The sequence below is a fragment of the Xyrauchen texanus genome, chromosome 22 (assembly GCF_025860055.1).
Source record: "Xyrauchen texanus isolate HMW12.3.18 chromosome 22, RBS_HiC_50CHRs, whole genome shotgun sequence".
Lineage (NCBI taxonomy): Eukaryota > Metazoa > Chordata > Actinopteri > Cypriniformes > Catostomidae > Xyrauchen > Xyrauchen texanus.
Window position 1 is genome coordinate 5,823,878 of NC_068297.1, and position 18,683 is coordinate 5,842,560.

General features: G+C 36.3%; 1 protein-coding gene and 3 non-coding genes across 6 annotated transcripts in view; all 4 read right to left on the reverse strand.

The window, feature by feature from the left end:
• Positions 1-18,683, reverse strand: part of LOC127662237 (AT-rich interactive domain-containing protein 4A-like) — a 30,930-nt gene that overhangs the window by 11,829 nt on the left and 418 nt on the right. The window contains exons 1-17 of one of the 3 annotated variants that reach the window (XM_052153345.1): positions 18,261-18,289; positions 17,993-18,042; positions 16,790-16,900; positions 15,782-15,847; positions 15,116-15,206; positions 14,888-14,967; positions 14,674-14,768; positions 12,141-12,273; positions 10,368-10,447; positions 9,819-9,895; positions 9,553-9,719; positions 7,769-7,841; positions 7,261-7,355; positions 6,846-6,943; positions 5,883-6,135; positions 4,922-5,169; positions 27-206 (exon numbers count right to left, since the gene is read on the reverse strand). In XM_052153345.1, coding sequence (XP_052009305.1) covers positions 27-206; positions 4,922-5,169; positions 5,883-6,135; positions 6,846-6,943; positions 7,261-7,355; positions 7,769-7,841; positions 9,553-9,719; positions 9,819-9,895; positions 10,368-10,447; positions 12,141-12,273; positions 14,674-14,768; positions 14,888-14,967; positions 15,116-15,206; positions 15,782-15,847; positions 16,790-16,900; positions 17,993-17,998 — 1,853 coding nt within the window. In that variant the 5' untranslated portion in view covers positions 17,999-18,042; positions 18,261-18,289. Of the gene's footprint in view, positions 1-26; positions 207-4,921; positions 5,170-5,882; positions 6,136-6,845; positions 6,944-7,260; positions 7,356-7,768; positions 7,842-9,552; positions 9,720-9,818; positions 9,896-10,367; positions 10,448-12,140; positions 12,274-14,673; positions 14,769-14,887; positions 14,968-15,115; positions 15,207-15,781; positions 15,848-16,789; positions 16,901-17,992; positions 18,043-18,260; positions 18,290-18,683 lie in introns of those variants that run through there. The other 2 variants (XM_052153344.1, XM_052153346.1) reach the window with 2 other exon arrangements.
• LOC127662937 (small nucleolar RNA SNORD53/SNORD92) lies at positions 2,127-2,208 on the reverse strand. The gene has a single exon (XR_007972940.1). It is a non-coding gene; the product is annotated as a small nucleolar RNA SNORD53/SNORD92 (small nucleolar RNA).
• Positions 5,675-5,757, reverse strand: LOC127662939 (small nucleolar RNA SNORD53/SNORD92). Its single transcript, XR_007972942.1, has one exon. It is a non-coding gene; the product is annotated as a small nucleolar RNA SNORD53/SNORD92 (small nucleolar RNA).
• LOC127662940 (small nucleolar RNA SNORD53/SNORD92) lies at positions 7,531-7,612 on the reverse strand. Its single transcript, XR_007972943.1, has one exon. It is a non-coding gene; the product is annotated as a small nucleolar RNA SNORD53/SNORD92 (small nucleolar RNA).

The following is an 18,683-nucleotide window of genomic DNA, read 5'->3' on the forward strand; positions in this document are numbered from 1 at the left end:
ATCATGCATCCACATCAACAACTCACCTCACGTTCCAGCCAAAGTAATGAACCAGGTAGATAACCTCTCCGTCATCGGTCTCTGTGTTCTTGATGTTAGCTTCATAGATTTTCTGCGTCTTTCCCTTGCCATATTTCACCTTGACTTTAGTGCCTGCCATAGAGTGCTCAGAGTCTTCACAGCCATCATCCTCCTCCCTTTCATCTCTTTCAAATGCAAATTAGAATTTGTGAATGGGTTTTGAACCAAATGTATACAATAATGAACTTAAAGAGTGCAGTGTCAGAAATGTCATAGCATGAAAAAGCTCTTTCCTCACTCTCTGAAATAAGAGTTTGATGCATTATGTAGACACATTCTAACATTCACAATGCAAAGCTTCCACTTCTGGCAGATCATTTAAGGAAAATGAGCTGCAAAAATGGGCCATTCATAATATCAGTATTGAGGTTACAACTAGGGATACACAGAAATTCCAGCTGCAAAAAAAGGCAGAAAATGTAAACAGAAGCAGTTACTTTAAAAACATCATAAGTCTATTGAAGCAATTCTTTGTGTAGATCACAAAGGATGCATTTAATAAGTAAATGCATAGTCTGCATGCGCCGCATGCTTCAGTAATTGAGCACTGCTTTGTTGTTGATAACACATACAAAAGCCACATTGCACACAAAGGAGACCAAATGATGTGGCTGTGGATAGCTGTGTCTGTTGTGTGAAAAGTGAGAATGTGTGTGCATTTTATTTTATCACTGGTCTCCTCATTGGTGATATTTTGTCATAAACCATACATCATCATATGGTCTGTTTAAACACTATAAAAATATAATCTTAAGTAATTTTTTTTTAGTTGTTTTACAGTCAAGAAATTACGACTGAAATTGTATTATTGTATAATATAAATATAAATTGCAAATTACGATAATATGTAAATTGACTGAGTAATATAATATCCTATCATAACTAAAGTGAACACAAGAGATTCACAGAACACACATTTCTACATTCCAGGTCCAGACACAACGTGTACATTTTTCTGCATTATTCAATAGAGTAATTAAATCATAATGTTGATTACCAGAAAAATGAATTGACTAGCCTCTCATTTTCTTTAAAAAAAGCAAAAAATCAGGGTTAAAGTGAGGCACTTACAATGGAAGTGAATGTGGGCTAATTTTTTAACATTAAAATACTCAAGTTTTAAAAGTCTATCCACAAGACTAAAACAATATGCGCGTTAACATGATTTTAATGTGATAAAATAACGTACTAACCATTTCTCTGTTGTTATATGCAATTTTACAACTTTGTTGCCATGACGACATAATCCTGTAAACCTTAAAATAACAAATTTAAATAACTTTACAGCTCAAATACACAATTTAAAAAAATAATTAATACAAGCACTTTCATAAAAGTTATAAGCTTCCTTTTTCCACTTTTAAACCCTCTAAAAATTGCCACATGTACTTCCATTGTGCCTCTAACCTCAATTGTTTTAAGAAAACGAGAGGAGATGAAATTTTTGTGGTGATCAACATTATACCACAAATCCTGTCGATTGAGCTAAACTTGTTTTGAACCTCGTGTATTCCTTTAGGTTTTCTTAATAGGCTACAATTGTTTTCTGTAAATCTTATTTCATAATTAAACGTTTAGTTACTGAACATTTTTTCAGTAAATCCCTAAAAATAGAATTCAGAATTTTTTCAGTTATTCCAAAAAAAATCCAATTTCAAATGATCATTTTAATGTGTCCAGAATTTTTGGTTTCGCCCAAGAATTTAATTAGGTGCATCACAAGTTACAACCATGAACCCACATTTATGAATGCAGTACTCAATGACAGTGTGAACTACACCGTTACACAAGAGGTTAGCCAATCATAACAAGTCAATGACATATAGAAGTCTTAAAGGTACAGCAGCAAAAATAGGCTGGTTCATTTTAAGGGTCATAGAGACAGTGGAAATGTCCATTTAAAACTAAACTATGACATAACTGGACTTTCAAACCATCAAAGTGTAGGAGAGCATTTTGCTTATAAAAAGAAAAAAAAAGTTTAAGAAGCCCTGACTCTGAAAATACAAACACATTAACGCTTTTGTGTCTTAAAAATGCAGAAATTAATCAGATAGCCAAGAGAAAAGTGTAATCACATGATATCAGTCACATAAGCGAAACCATTCTCTGGTATCATCATTTTTACTCTGCTGGAATAACCAAAAGAAAATAAACACATTTAACAATGCAACTGGTTAAAGGGATAGTTTACCCAAAAATGAAAATCCTGTCATTTACTCATCCTTTTGTTCCAAACCCACATGAGCAGTGACAAGTGGTGCACCGATCAGGAAATTTGAGGCCGATACCGATCGATACAGATTTTCTTAAAAGTGCACTTTGCCACAATTTTGTTACAAAGTTATATTGTGCAGTTATATATTTATGCCCACACAGTAAAATCACAGTAACACTTCACAAAAAGATTCCATTTGTTAACATTATTTAACAACATTAATGTAGTTAACATGAATTAATGAACTTCATGTTAGTTACAACATATAATATAATATAAAAAAATATATAAAAAAAAAATCAATTGTTGTATTAGTAACATTAGTTAATGCACTATGAACTAACAATTAACAATTGTAATTTTATTAACTAACATAATTAATAAGGTTGTAAAAATATATTGTTCATTGTTTGTTCATGATACCTAATGCAGTAACTAATTTTCACGAATGGGTACCTTATTGTAAAGTTACCAGACACATTTGGTACCTTATTGTAAAGTTACCAGAATTACATTAAAATGACATTAATTGTGAATTACTAACATTTATTTGTTTTGAAACGGTCATTAATAGTTCTGTTGTCAATATCAAAAGGTCATTAGCCTAGTTTCAATCCACTTTTCGCTATTTTATCATCGACAGTGAAAATGCGTAAAACCAATTTTGCGAAATTTTCCGTCTTCTTCCAGTTTCCAGTCAAATGGATTTTTATTGATAAAATTGGTGTGCGGGATGACGTCATGCCTAAAAAACACTGTCACACAAGTTTTGGTTTTATCGCAAAAGAAATCTGCCCTTAAGCCGTTTCCGTACAGAAATGTTTGTTTATCGCTAATTCGCCTCCCAGATAGATGTCCCTCATTTGATTCCTCATGTTTTAGTAAAATGGGGAGTATTGAGACAATTCATTGAAATTAGCCAGTTTACTGTCATTTTAATTTCACAAATAAAAGCAATAAGAGGAGGAGGGATTGCAACCAAAAGGAAGCTGTTGCCCTTCTGATAGGGCTGTAATATTGGTCCTGATGTTGCGCCTATTGCAGGTTGCCACCGGTTCTGACCCGAAAGTGAATCGTCATGGCCCTGTTCAAGCTGGCAACCTGCAACAAGTAGTGGGGGAAACTTTCGGTCTTAGTATAAGGACCATGCATCGATGTGTATATGCTGTGTGCACAGCTATTAAAGCAAATTTGATGCGGTATAATATCAGAGTTTACATATGACACATTCCTGATATTCAATAGGCTATTTTGAACAATCATCTAATCTAAAGCATTGCCATCACAACTGCATTACGTCTCGCATATTTGTCCAGCAACTTTTAATGACCTACTGAACTTGATTGTCATCTAAAATTAATTTTAGTGTCATAATGCAATTCACATTTTCTGAAGAAGCTCAGCAAATGTGATCTGAGGTAAAGAGGGTTAGATTTATATGTTATAAAATGTTCAAAAGCTCATTGTCTGAAAGTGAACTCCGCATTGGACAAATAGTTCTAATAGTTTATAGTCTTGAAGTGTTGAATATTGAGAATGTTTTTGTCAGAATTTTTTCATCTACAGAACAGGGTAAGACAAATTTTACGTTTGTGTAAAGGCATATATAGGTCTAAAAACATTATTTGTTTTGTTTGGTAATTAATTTTTTTAATTTAATGCTTTTTTTGTTTGCCAATTTATTTAATTTATTACAGGGAATTTTGCAGGCATTTTTTTCAAAAGTAAGCTAAACAATTTTATAGAATTGGGCGAAATCTTTGCGATAATTTTCATTTCCATCAGATTTATTTTGATGCGCTAATACTTTTTTCCGCAAAAAATCCTTGGATGGAAACGTAGTTATTGTGACATACTGGTAAGCAGTAAAAACCATGAGAGCAAATCACACACACAGAAGAAATATGTTCAAAATTATCCATTACAAGTTCTAAAACTGCTCTAGTGAGAAATCATTCATATCTATGATTTGTTTACTGATTTGCTGTAACACACGACTAAATTGTTTAAGCAAATGCGTGAAGATGCGGTGCCATTATGGTTAAAATGTAATTGCTGTGCTTAGTGGTAATGTGACCAACATTACTCTTATTCAAATTGGGATCCTCACAAAATAGCACTGAGATGAGTGACTGATGTGATATTGAGAGCTCCTGGAGAGCAGGCATGTTTGATTGACACGAGAGCATGCATATTGAAGGGAGTGAAGCTGAAAGTGCTCATGATCACTCAAAGTCTCTACACAACATCAGATTGTCACGACTCGCGTTATATCACGTATACGCAGATTTGTATATGCAAGTTTATTTGTTTAATTCATTTTTATACCCATTTGCAGTCTCTTTATCCTCTCCATGCTTACAGGGCTGCGAGTCAAAATTCCTTCTGTAGTGATTCTAGAAAATGGGCAACTTAATATTCATACACGTGTATTTGTTACAAATTTGTAAAAACAAACCTGCATATACATCTGGATTACAGCATGTCTGAAGTTTAAATTCATGAATACTTAGAATTGCACTGTCATGTATCAAGGGCTGAGAAAGCACTCATTCATTAGAGTAGCAGTGTATATCATATTTAGGTAAACTATCCCTTTAAGCACTCTGGATTCTGATGTACCTGTCCCTGAGCTTGGGTCTTTCTCCATCTTCGTCTTCATTTTCATCATCCTCCGGCTCGTCGTCGTCATCGTCATCAGACTCCTCGAGGCGACGGCTGCGGCATTTCCAGGAATTTTCTCCATCGGCTTTCTCCTTCAGCTCCTCTCCACTGTACTCTCCTGTTCCTTGTGCCTCCTCTTTTTTCTTCTCCTCCTTTAAATCCCTCCCCTCTACTTTCACAGGGGTCAATGTGCACCGCCGCCGGCCCTGAGAAGTTATAAACAGATGTTAACCAAATTCTGATGTAAAAATAAAAAAATCAGTTGACTGCTTACCTAAATAAAATGGTCTCAAAATGCAAAAGATAAGACTCAAGTCTTTGTGACCTAAATGACCAGATCCAACAGTGTAGAAGTTATTTCTAAACCTGAACTGTTTATAACAGTTCAATGAATGATGGCTGTTTTAAAAACCTAGGGAGATACCGATAGACAGCATTTCTTGGTATTACACGACACGTATATTCAAACATTTGATTCAGCTGTAACAGATGCAGCAATGATTCTGGTAAAAAAAATAAAAAATTATTTGCATGATTTTACCAAACTACTATATTCTTTAAGTAGAACATCTAGATAAAAATTATAAGAAGACAAGTTTAAAAAGCTGGCAACCGATTTCCAGGTTGCATTTACAGTCTCTGCTTAAAAGGAAATTTTTCCAAGAAATCTAGAAGACAGACATGCCCTTTATCAAACTGAACTTAAAGATGTGGATCAGACAGCCAAGAGAAGTTTATCATCACATGACATCAGGTCATGAAAGCGAAACCATTCTCTGGTATCATCATGTGCGTTTCCTCCCAACTGACTGGAGGACATAAATAAAACCATTTTGAATGTAAGAGCTATTCATCTGTGGCTGGCAGGTCATCAAGCATTAAAACCCCATATCCTGAGTGTAACCCAACAGACACTAACCCTGGGTGAGCAGATATCTTTTTGTCCCTTTTCACTCTCAGCATCTGACTCATCTCCATCTGCCAGAGGTTTGTCCTCACTGGGTCCAGGCTCTACTTTGTCCTGCTGCATCACTTCCTCTGTCTCCTCATACTCTTTCTCAGTCTTAATACTGTTAACCACTGGCTGGCCATCTGGCCGTGGCTCATTGTGGTGCACTGTCCTGAACTGGATCTGAGCGGAGCGGCAGTACTCTTCAAATCCATAAAGGTACCTGACAATGAGATCAAAATATTAGCCATGTTACGGTTTTGTTTTCTAATACAGCAGCTCTTGATTAAATACATCATGAAATCAAAAACTTTGTTAAAAATGCATCTAGTGGTATTGTGTACACGTCATAGGTGCACATTAGAGAAAAAAAATATATATTATTAATTTTCATAAACTTTCATCAAAATTAAATAACTTTAAGATAACCCTGAAACACATTTTTTGCTGAAGTAAACAAGGCAATAGGGTGGAGGAAATATTAACCAATAATATTACAGCATGCAGGATTCACACACATTTTGACCAAAGACTTTTCATGCATTTTCTAGAGACAGCCATTGCATAAAAAGAAGAGAAAGTCGATGTTGAAAATTTGTAATACATTTTTGGAGTTTATTAATTTCATCACCAGGCATGGAAATAAATTTTTAAATGCCACGATACTTCCAGAATTTCCATAAAATTACAAAAATCCCACCTTAAATGAAATCACATTACAGTTGCCAAATAAATTGCAGAGGTTGTTTCCTGTTGTCTAAGAATTTGTCAAATATTAAAAACAAACTGTTAGAAAGTAAGTAACTTTCTAAAGCAGAAAATTGTCTTTATCAGCTAAACTAACCAAACTTTTTTTTTTCAAGGCTATAAAGCAAGGCTGTTGAGTAAACAGCATCTGTCTTTACAGCAGAAATTGTGAGAGTACGCACTTACTTTCTGTAGGCTGTTTTCACATTGTAAGAGGCAGCAGAGTTCAGAACCGGGATGCCAAGATCCATGTAGATCTGCTTCCAAATAGATCCACTCTCAATCTGTAAAGATAAATGTAAGCAGTCACGTTACAAAACTTGAATGACTAAAAATGCCACTTTATCTGCACAGAGCTTGCCGTCTTGCACACGTGACATCACTCAAACAAGCAAAAACAGTTTTCACCACCCCAACATTTCTAAAATAATCACAGAACATACATTTTAGTCCATTTGAAACAAGCAATTGTTTAACTCAGTCCAACTCTGGAAACTCATGAATTCAATCAACGGCCAAATTTCACTACATTTTTGGCAAGGTTTAATTTCCCTCTTGCCAAGAACAATAAACAGATGGTAGGAGCGCTAAGAACACTCACATTATCAAAGCCTCCTTGATGATATACCAGTCGAAATAGTTTGAAGAGGTTCAGATCCTTGTATCCCAGCACTGGAGGTTTGTTGATTGGTGTTCCTGCAAGCAGAATAAAGATGCAGAGAAGTGTTAAATTGAAAATGTGCATTACAGTTCTGGTTATGGAATTCTTCACGAAAATAGAATTTGAGGCCCCTTTAAAACAAATCTGAAAGCACTTAATTTGACTGAAATTACTAATGAATCAACAACATTTCTGTTAATAATGCAGAAATTAATCAGACAGCCAAGAGAAGTGTGACATCAAATGATATCAGTCATGCAAGCATAAGGATTCTCTGGTATCATCATGTTGACTGTGTGTGTGTAGTCCTAAGACTTTAAATGGAAATCAACACATCCAACGTGATGTACACTATTCACACCTCCATGTGCAGCCAGCCTACTAATCCCCATTTTCTCTTAATATTCCAATATTGACTCCAACTCTGTGGGTGATATGCAGGCATTACCTCTGTCATCCATGAACTTGTAGAGCTGCTGTAGAAAGTGATCTCTCTCCTCTGGGTCTGGCTCATCATCAGGCTGGTAAAGGGAGAGAGAGAAAGAGAGATCTGAATTTAGAGTTCCTTTCAAGTTGAGTTATCTACAGTATAGCTAATTGTATCTCTTCTAACTCTTAGGTCACAAAAACACCAACACAAAGCAGTTTGTTCAGTGCATATTGAAGTACATAATTTGTCCAAGGACCAATTTTCAAATACTATAATTCTGTGTTTTGCACAAACACCTTGGTAAAACATGACATACTGGGTCATTGCCTCTACATACCTCTGTTCAGATTCATATGATAACTAAAGTGTTAAATTAAGTATAAGATAGTTATTGAAACAGCACTTAATTTCTTGATAACTTTTTGCATATGCAAATTTATGCCCATAGCATTAAATTGTGCAGTTGCTCTGGAATGAGAACTCAGCAAATGTTTTTCTGCATTCAAATACCAATTTGGCTGTATTTAAATTATCTGATACATTCACATTTGCTTAAGCTCCGATCAGTGTGTAAAAATGCAGCAAACCAAAAGATAACATTTAGCTAATGCACAAATTTATGACTACCAAGACTAGCAAGTAAAAACAGCAACTTTGCTTTAGACTTGGTAAACAGACCAACGTAAACTGCAGTCATGTGTTACCTTATCACCACTATTTACAAAAAACTCATACAATCTTTTAAAGGCAAGGCAACATTTAATGACAAAAATAAGCAATCCTTTCTTTAAAAAAACCCAAAAAAATGTCTTATCATGACTCACATGTTGGCCTTTTAACTGTGATTTTTCTGACCTGCTTCAGTGAAGAGAGATGACCCTTTGAGATGAGCTCAGTCCTGCACACAATCAAACTGGCACACAACCACTGGCCCTCAGCCAATCCCTACAGCCTTTTCACTACCAAAGGAACAAGTGGTTGCCATGGGAACATGTCGGAAGACCAAGCAAATGGCCATTTGTCCAAACTCTGAGAGCAGGAAGAATGAGACATTGTTGTCCAGAGCCTGGGGGCTTTCCCACATGCTGGGACCATTCAGTGGGCTTAATCAAGGTGTAGGAGAACACGAGATGTGAAGAGCCGAGGAATGTCTTGACAAATCAACATAAATACCAACACTGGGGCGCTCTGTCAGCCAGAGCTCCCCATGAAAGTACTTGCATTGCTTTAGTACGCCTGGTGCTAAAATTTGCAAGCCAATTTAATCCAAGCTATCGTAGCAAAAGTACAATTAAGACATTGAGACCAAGTAACAAGAGTGCAAGCAACAGCATAAACTAAATAAACCACAATATTAGTCAAAAAGTAGGGGAAAAACAGCCTCCATTAATGAGCATTTTTGTAAAAATATCACCTGTAAATGAGCGCAGATTAAGTTTTGATCAAGAACTGACTGTAAAGAACAGAAAGTGTATTAACATTGACATTATTCAATGACAAATGGATTGCGTGGATCTCGTCTTCGGACACACAACGAGTAAAGCAAAAGAGTACTTCACTCGCTGCAGAGTACTTCACCACTACTCTACACAAATCACTGGTGAGTGAAATCTGAACATTTACCAGCCAGTGGCTAATCATAGCCATTTTTAGTTGCACAGCTTGAATTTGCAACCAAATTTCATGTGATTCTCTCTCACTGTAGTAGAGGGTTGTGCATAGAGTAAAAGACTGATCTTCGGATTTAACAATCAGGTTTAGATTAACATGACAGCAAGTTCATTTTTGTATTGGACTCTTACTTCCTCAGGCTCTGGCTCTTTTTCCTCCTCCTCACTCTCTTTGCCTTCAACATCCTCATCCTCGTCATCTTCATCACTGCTGGAGGATTCCAGAATCTCACTCAAGTCCACCTTCCAGCTGTCAGGGACCTTTTTGTCCTTCAGAAAGTGCTGTGCTGCTTCAACCCCTGGCCAGAGAGAAAAGACAGACAAAAAATAGTAGATTAGAGACCAGAAGACAGTCTTTACTCCAAAGAGGAGAGTTAAGGTGAATTTAGATCTTGTACCTTTCCTGTTTGAATTTTCAGAGTTGGAGATAGTGTCGAGGTTCACTTCCTGAACTTCTCTGCGTGCCACAATGTGACTACGGGAGAACCAAAAACAGCAATGAATCAGAGAGAGAATAATGTTCAGTGAAAAAAGGTTTCCATATCTTTCTATTCAATCATATTCCTAGCACATCTAAAGCAAAACATATTCTGCAACAAACACCCCATGAAATGGCTCAATGAGCGGTTTTCACTTCTAGGGTTAGGGTAACAGGTGGTATTAGGGGAAGAGGGCATTTTCATTCGAGAGAGAACTTTATAGGGCAAACATTTGTATGCCACCTGAATACAAGGGTCCCAGCAATTTCTTTGGTCTGTTTTCAAAGACTGCTTATTTTGAATATGTGTAGCAGCTTTAAGTTCCTTTTGTTAACTTTAAGGAGCATGTTACTATATATGCAGATGGCTTCAGAGGCATGTGCTAAAGACGTGCTAAAAGCCTAAAAAGTCTCATTTTGATTTAATGGGGTCTTTATGTGGTAATGCAACTTTTGAACTGCTACTCACAATTTGGAATCAGCAAATGATCTCACTAAACATTGGTCCTTTTTAACAGTAAGTTCATCATTGCAGCTTGGAGATACCACCTTTAGAGGGGAAGAAAATAAAATCGCTTTAAAATCCATCTTGAAAACAGCAAAGGTCTATTGCAGTGTCGAAGTCCAGTTAAAAAATAATCAATATACAGCAATCAATTGTTTTCATATTACAACAGCAATCAAGTATTCCTGGATAAACTCATGAGTCAAAAGGTCTTCATGGAAAAAAAGAAAGAAAAGATAACTTTTTAAAAGTGCAATACATACCTTTTGCAACCACCAAACCAATAGCTGAACAGCAATGATCACTTTCCAACAGAAGCAATACAGCATGTCTACAGTGGCTTCATTTATATGCTTTGAACAAGGGTGTAGCAAATGCAGAGGAAGTGGGAAACAAGTCCCTTGCACTCTTTAAAAAGGTGATTTTTGTCCCTAGCACTTTTCCAAGCTAAATCCATACAGAGTCCAAATGGTGGATTTGTATACAGTATTCTTTGCATTTTGGGCTGATTGAGCAACCATCCAGCCAATCACAGGTGAGTTTCATGAGCCGAAACAACTTACAAAATAAGCCAACTCAGACAGTCTAATCAACGCGGCTCCATTAAATTCTACAAAGTTGCTTTCAACAATGCTCATTTATAAAAATTATCAGCATTGATCCAAATTAATAATCTAGAGATGAGGAAACCACAAATGAGTAATTTGTCGGCATATTGTTCTTGATTGGCAGCATTATATGAAATGCACTGCAAAAAAACAAAGGACAATCCTTCTTTTAAGCACACATTGTAAGTGGAGTTTATATCAGTGCAGAGTCTTTATTAAGTTAAGCTTTTTACATTATTTTTGTGAGGTAATAGTTTGATAGGTTGTTTTTGCCAATTTAAGCAGATTACTAGATCTGTGTTAAATATGTAAATCTATTTTTAATAACAGCTCCTGTTTTTTACCTCTATGTTGGTGTGCAGTCGACAAACAGTAGGGAAAATAGATAGATCTGCTGTGTTTTTTGAACACATGTAGACACACTTATTATACATGAAAACATAAGGACAATTTTGATAGAGGTCATGCTCAGCAGCTCACAAACTGTAGGGAAATTACAGATTGGCTTTGTTCTTATATTGCTCAAATCCTCTGCCAAAGTCTCTTTGTAGGTCTGTAGACATACACATTTTAAAAGATCAATTTTCTTTTGATCGTTGATTCAGTGACTAACTCATTGCACACAAGACACTCATTTGTCACCACCTTCTGGAATCAACAGAAATGGTCACTGAATAATTAAATGAATCTGAAAGGATTTTGGTGAATGAAGTCAAAACACTCGAGCCACTTGGATAGATTTAAATCCCACAATACACAAGCACAGAGTAAAAACTGTAATTGTGCACATGCACAATTGTCATTATTGTAATTGATTAAATAATTTATTCAGGACCAGCTTGTGCTTAGTCTTTTATTGTCATGTGTGAAACAGAAGCAAGTGCTCCAAAAGATGCCCTTTATTTTGCAGCTAAATTTGCAAAATTGTGCAATTATTTTGCAAAACTTTAATCTTTAAGATACTGTGCGAGCCACCTACTGACAGCTGCCCCCTTTAAAATGACTGCTATGCCCCTGGCTTTGAAACACAAGGCTCTGTCAAGGAAGCTCAAGAAGCTTAGTTACTCAACTCCTGGCAATCTCTCCAGCTGGTTTTAAAACAAGGTAAATAAGTGAAGCAAGAACTCACCAGAGCATAGTACCAGGAATTACTATCAGACTCGCTTTGAATACATGCAACTTTCCCCAAAAGATCATCATTGAGTCTTCTCCTGTCATCATCATCATCTTCACTCGATGAAGACTCATTTTCATCCTCAGCACTGAATTGCATAAAGGAAAGGGAAAATGTATGAAATGACTGTTCCCATTTCACATTTCAACACTGACCAGACAAGCTACCAAACAGTTTTTAAAAAGCTACATTTTAGCAAGGAAAATAAATTAATGGAATTTTTTTTTTTTTTTTTTAAAGAATCGTGCGTCTGATTGTTCTAAATCAGAGTCCAACTGGGATTTTTGTTTAGAATCAGCAGTTTAAAACACTGACAATCTAAGGTCCTTCCTGGGGTGCTTTCCTTAAAGTTCGTCTTAACTTATTATAGGGATCCAACTACTGGCAAAAAATTTGGGAACAAATTACATAAGACAGGAAAGTGTTCCTCAAGCTCAGAGCAAATTGTGCTGTTAAAATTGCATTTATACATCACCTCATTATCTATCCATCTATCCTCATTAAACATTCTAGAACTACTAATGAATTTCTTGTTTTTAGAAAACATGCAGTAACAGCATAGTGTTGATATAAACAAATACCAAAGAGAAATGTAGCATTAAAAGGAATATTGCATTTTCAATACAAGTTAAGCTTAATCAACAGCCTTTATTATTCCACATTGATTCTCACTAGAGCTGTAAAAACGAATCGATAATGAAAATCATCGACAACGAATTTAATTATCATTAGTTGGATATGCCATGAGTACAGAGAAGCCCTGTCAGTGACATCACTTTACAGTAGCAAAAGGTGGGTTTGCATGATGAACCTCATTTAAAAAAATGACAGACAAATTGACCTGGATTAAACACGACCCAATTATTGTGGAAACAGTCATGGTTATGAAAATTAAAAGCACATTAAAATACAACAGCATACACATAACAACATATACAGGGCTCAACATTAACGCTTGTCCAGGAAAAGTGGATTTTTAAAGTGAAAGAGAATTTTACTTGCCTGACAGGACAAGCAGACTGATTAAAACATCAATAACCAGTTATTTTTGTGATAGCCTAGGCCTATTTCACTTATTAGAAAGTTAATATTCTTTTTCTGCTGTTGCAAATAATCCAGAGCATGTAATTTTATAATTCGCTAGCGATCTAGTAACAGAAGCACCCTGTTTGATTGACAGGCAGTGTATGTTTGTGTGCTGAACATGCTTGCGCTAATGCGCACCTGAACGGTCAAATAAGTTTCAGAATTATGCCAAAATGCCGTCTTGGTGAGGTATTGATGTAAACACAGGTAGTGATGTCTAAATGAACATAAACAGCGGAGAGAAAAAAAAGCAGATTTGTATTAAAATGTCAGACACAGAAGTGTAAATGTAAGCTAATAAACAGACCTGCTGCTGTCTAGTGTGTCATTATAATCAAAAAATCATAAGAAGAAAATGAGAAAACACTCACTGCTCTTGACAGGGCAACTTTTATTGTAATCATACAGTAAAGACCAGTAGAAAAGTTATGTTGCATTTCATTCTGAATGTTTACTTGAATACTTGATAGACTACTGCGCTTAAAAACTTTTAAAGCTGTTAAAAAAAAAAAAAAAAAAAAAAAAAAAGCACTGAATTTTCTTAATTTGTATTAAGAACTTGAAACCATTCTTACATATTTACTATATTATTTAGTGTTATTATTTGTTGTGGTATTGAGAAGCATCAAATTTCACTACAGACTACTGAAATTTTGGTATTGTGATAATGTATAGCCTTTATTGTACATGCAGATCTTGCTGCAATAACATGGAAAAAGTAAATCTCATTCCATAGAACTATGAGCATCCCTGTTGTAAATGATGGTGATGGAGGCTTTTCTTTAATTGTCTACCTTCCGTAACATAAAATAATGACAATACCCAGTGTGGTTTACATTTCTGTCACGAGAATTGAGTTGATTGCATATTTACACTATTAGGTTGAGCATCGGTCATCATTTTAGAACAATATAGGACATAAACTTTGACATGTTACTTGAGGATGTAACTTAAATTTCCTTTTTTTCCTCTATGGACAAGTAACTTTTTTTACTCGGACAAGTGATGATCAATTTACTTGTCCGGAGGACAAGCACATGACACTGCTTAATGTCGAGCCCTGATATACAATGCCTTTTCAAAATTCAGCAACTTGGCTCGACCAGATGAACAACAGTGTGAACAACGGCAGCAGTTTTTCACAAAGAGGTTACCCAATCATAACAGAAATAATTTACACAGGAGTCTTATGGTACAGTAGCAAAAACTGCCATGGAAAAAGGTAATTTAAAACAAAATTATGCCATTTTGGTGCAAATATGCTTGACAAACAAAAGGGACGTTTACAGAAAAACATCAATGATATTCTAGAGTATGGCCCCTTTAACAAAGAATGCAATTTACATAGATTTGATACATAAAGACGAGTAGCACTTAGACGCAAAGCACCATAAATACTCACACTGCTTGAGAAGACCTTCTGCCTCGATTTGTCTTCTTTCCAATGACAGGGGTGCCAAAGTGCTCTGGGTTAGTGAGGGGCAGTTGGTCCAGAGACTGTCATATAAAGAAAGAGGTAGAAATAGAGGAGGACAAAGCATAAAGAGAAGTGTTTAGCACTCACGTGATGCATAATGCACCGAAAATGCATCACATACCATACAGCTGCTTCATACCTCGCTCTCTGCAAAATGCCTTTCGCCTTTAAGACACAATGAAGTTCTTCGGAGAGTTTTCTCATCTCCATCATCAAATACTGTAATAAGGAAGACAGACAAGTTTAAAAAATGAATTATATCTAAGATTAGCAGTAAAATGGTTATTGAAGTGCAATTATAGGGATTGAGATCAGTCTCCTGGCTGTAAATCTTCAGGGACAATAAGTCTGCCATGTCTGTACATACCGACAGTGTACCAGCTGGCATCTGTGAGTTTGCTGATGACAGCTTCACTAAGTCCACACTCTGGGATCTTCACCTCCACTGTCGAGCCAACCTGAGACCACAGAGATACATTACATCATTGCATCATTCTGAATATTGTGCGCAAAACTGTATTTGCACACAAAAGAAGCAATTAAGGTCACAACATAATGTTCAATTACAAAACAGATTACCATACAAAAAGAGTTTGGTCCTTTTGGATTAAACATAGAATTGGAGTCTCTTTTCTGACTCTTTATTAAGAGTTGTTGAATCATAATCTAGACATAGCTGCGTTTTAACAGCAGCAACTACTTGTAAGTGTGCCATGTGCATGACATGACCAAAAGCTTTATAAAAAGGCATTAAAGGGAACTTTATTTTGTATAACAGGCAGAGTCAGCATACAATCAAGTTAATCTTACATTTACATTTACATTTATGCATTTGGCAGACGCTTTTATCCAAAGCGACTTACAGTGCACTTATTACAGGGACAATCCCCCCAGAACAACCTGGAGTTAAGTGCCTTGCTCAAGGACACAATGGTGGTGGTTGTGGGGTTAGAACCCATGACCTTCTGATTAACCTATGACCTTCTGATTAACAGCCCAGTGCTTTAGCCACTACGCCACCACCACATCTTACCCTTAAAGGTCCTTTGACTTGGTCATCTTGGACAACTTGTGATGTGCTCTCTCCTTTCAGCACAACCTGAATGCAAAAATAGCATCAGACATTGAAAAGAGAATCAAAGCAAGACAGTTTGAAGGCAATGGATGGTCATAGACTTGTTGCAGAGTTCAGTGATGGTGAAGTAATCTGGTTGTATAAGAGATGGCATGTTCTTCATTATCTGTCTCAAACAAACTTCTTAGTGAGTGCCCATGTGTATTGAGTAGTAACTACTTAAAATCTCATTGTTAAAAGGAATGTGCAAAAAACTTCAGACACATCTGTTGCTCTGTTAACTAAAGCTGTGAAGGGGTGCAATTATCAAAAAGTGTTGCAAATCAGGCTGCGTTCACAGAGCTCAAGACAGAAAGCAAAACATCTACGATGAGGACATACTTATGTTTTAGGTTGGTTGGTGCTAATCCAAAGTAAACCATTTTAAAGCTTATTGTTCATTAACAAAACATTTTTCACTGACTAGTCTATTTGAAAAGACGGATGCTCAACTGATGCTCAAATGGTCCACGAAGACAGTTCACAAAATAGGATTATCATCGGTTCTTTATGGTCTATGAAAAATTGCATTTACTTTCCTGTAAGGGCCAGCTTAGTTCCAAAAGCATCAAGTGCACAAAAAACTTTGCATGAAAACTGCATAACCAATTTAATAACAAATCTCTGCATTGTCACCAGTAAAAACTGACACTTGAAACACACTGTAAAGTTTGTTTATCCTCTGTCATCTGATCCTGGCTTGACAGATAAGACTTAAACTGCACTCTGAACTTACCGACTTCTTAAACTATTTTGAATAAAACTTCAGAAAGCTATAAGAGGCTTGAAGCTAGGATACAACTTTTACAAATGCATGAATTTGCTATGGATTAAGACTAACTTTGAGATTCAATCATTCAAAATTAGAAAAGTTGTAATCTAAAGGAACAAGTAAACATAGATTGATGTCAGATTGATTAAGCTTACCTTAACTTTTACCATACGTTTAACAGTCTTGATTTTTGCCTCACAGAAGGCACCGCGGTACTTCGCACTCACATCCGTCCCCACGGTCAGGTAGGCAGGTTCATCTGCTACCTGTGGACAGTGTAAATAGCCCATTAATAGGTGCATGTACAGATTCATACCAACACTTAGTCTCTGTATAGTTACACTCAAGCAAAGCTTTTGTAAAACAATTCAAGAAAAGTAACAACGTTCAAGTTATATGAAAACTACTATTAGTTACAGCTCTTGGCATTGGTATGTCAACAGTATGTGTGAAACCAATTACATTGCTTCAAAAAGCTTCAGACACTGAACTGAAAAGTCTAACACAGGTTGGATAAGGGTGTTGACTGACTGTCTTCACAAAAACACATACACTGGTGGCCAAATGTTTGGAATAATGTACAGATTTTGTAGTTTCACAAGGAAATTGGTACTTTAAATCACAAAGTATAGTCAGGACATTACTGATGTAAAAAAAAACAGCACCATCACTATTTGAAAAAAGTCATTTTTGATCATATCTAGACAGAAACCATTTCCAGCAGCCATCACTCCAACACCTTATCCTCCAGTAATCATGCTAAATTGCTAATTTGGTACTAGGAGAAACACTTGCCATTATATCAAACACAGTTGAAAGCTATTTGGTTCATTAAATGAAGCTTAACATGGTCTTTGTTTTTGAGTTTCCACAGTATGCATGCAAGATTGGCATGTCTCAAGGTCAATATTAGGTCAAAAAGGGCAATAAAAGAAACAGCTTTCTCTAGAAACTCATCAGTCAATCATTGTTTTGAGGAATGAAGGCTATACAATGCTATACAGGACAAACTGACAGCTAGAATGCCATGGATCTGCAAAGCTGTCATTACTGCACGTGGAGGATTTGTTAATGAGAACTCTATGAAGTTGTTTAAGAAGTTCTGAAATTGTTTTCAAATTGCAATGGTAATTTTTCATATGATTAATGTCCTGACTATACATTGTGATCAGGTGAATGCCACTTTGGTGAATAAAAGTATCAATTACTTTCCATAAGAGCAAAATGTGTACATTATTCCAAACTTTTGGCCGCCAGTGTACTTATTTCCACCCATGTCTGATTCATAATAGTGTTTTATTTGGGGTTCATTTAAAGAGGCGTCGCCTATAGAAAACTGCAGAGTATCGGAGACTCACCTTCATCTTGATGGCTATTTGAGGGAGTCCAGCTCGATTGGTTATGACTGCTGAAACAGAACAACACACACAAAGTAAAATGAGAGTCACGATTTGCCGCCTTGTGCTTAAAAAAAGCGTCTCAAGTGTGAAGGATTTGACAGCACAACACAAACACAACAGAGAAAATGCTACAGAAGCTAACGCAGCTAGCAACATCTCATCCTCCCGTCAAAAATGATCAAAAACACACGATCCGCTCGTTAAAGCACATCTTTAATTGACCCACCATGACTTTACCTCCAATCTGAGGCACTTATAATATATTGTTGGTGTAAAATCAAAGCAAACAGTCACAGGAGAAGGAAAACACAACCTCTTCATACCCTGCGTGTTTCCTTCCCGCTTCACTCACTGTGTGTGTGTGTGTGTGTGTGTGTGTGTCACGTCGCCATCATAGCTTACACACCGTCCTGCACCATGTCAGCCCCTCCACCATACACTCACACCACATTTGCCACACTAAACAGTATTTTTTACCGATGCATTTGAGTTTAAAGGACAAAAACTGACGGGTATGATGGTTATGACGCCTGTCAATCAAATGGCGAATGTTGAGCTAAATATAGTGAAGCTGTTATGGCGATTTAAACTGCTCTTCGGGCTAGTTCCGCAACAATATGCGAGACGTTTGAAGGGAGAGTTTTCCCTA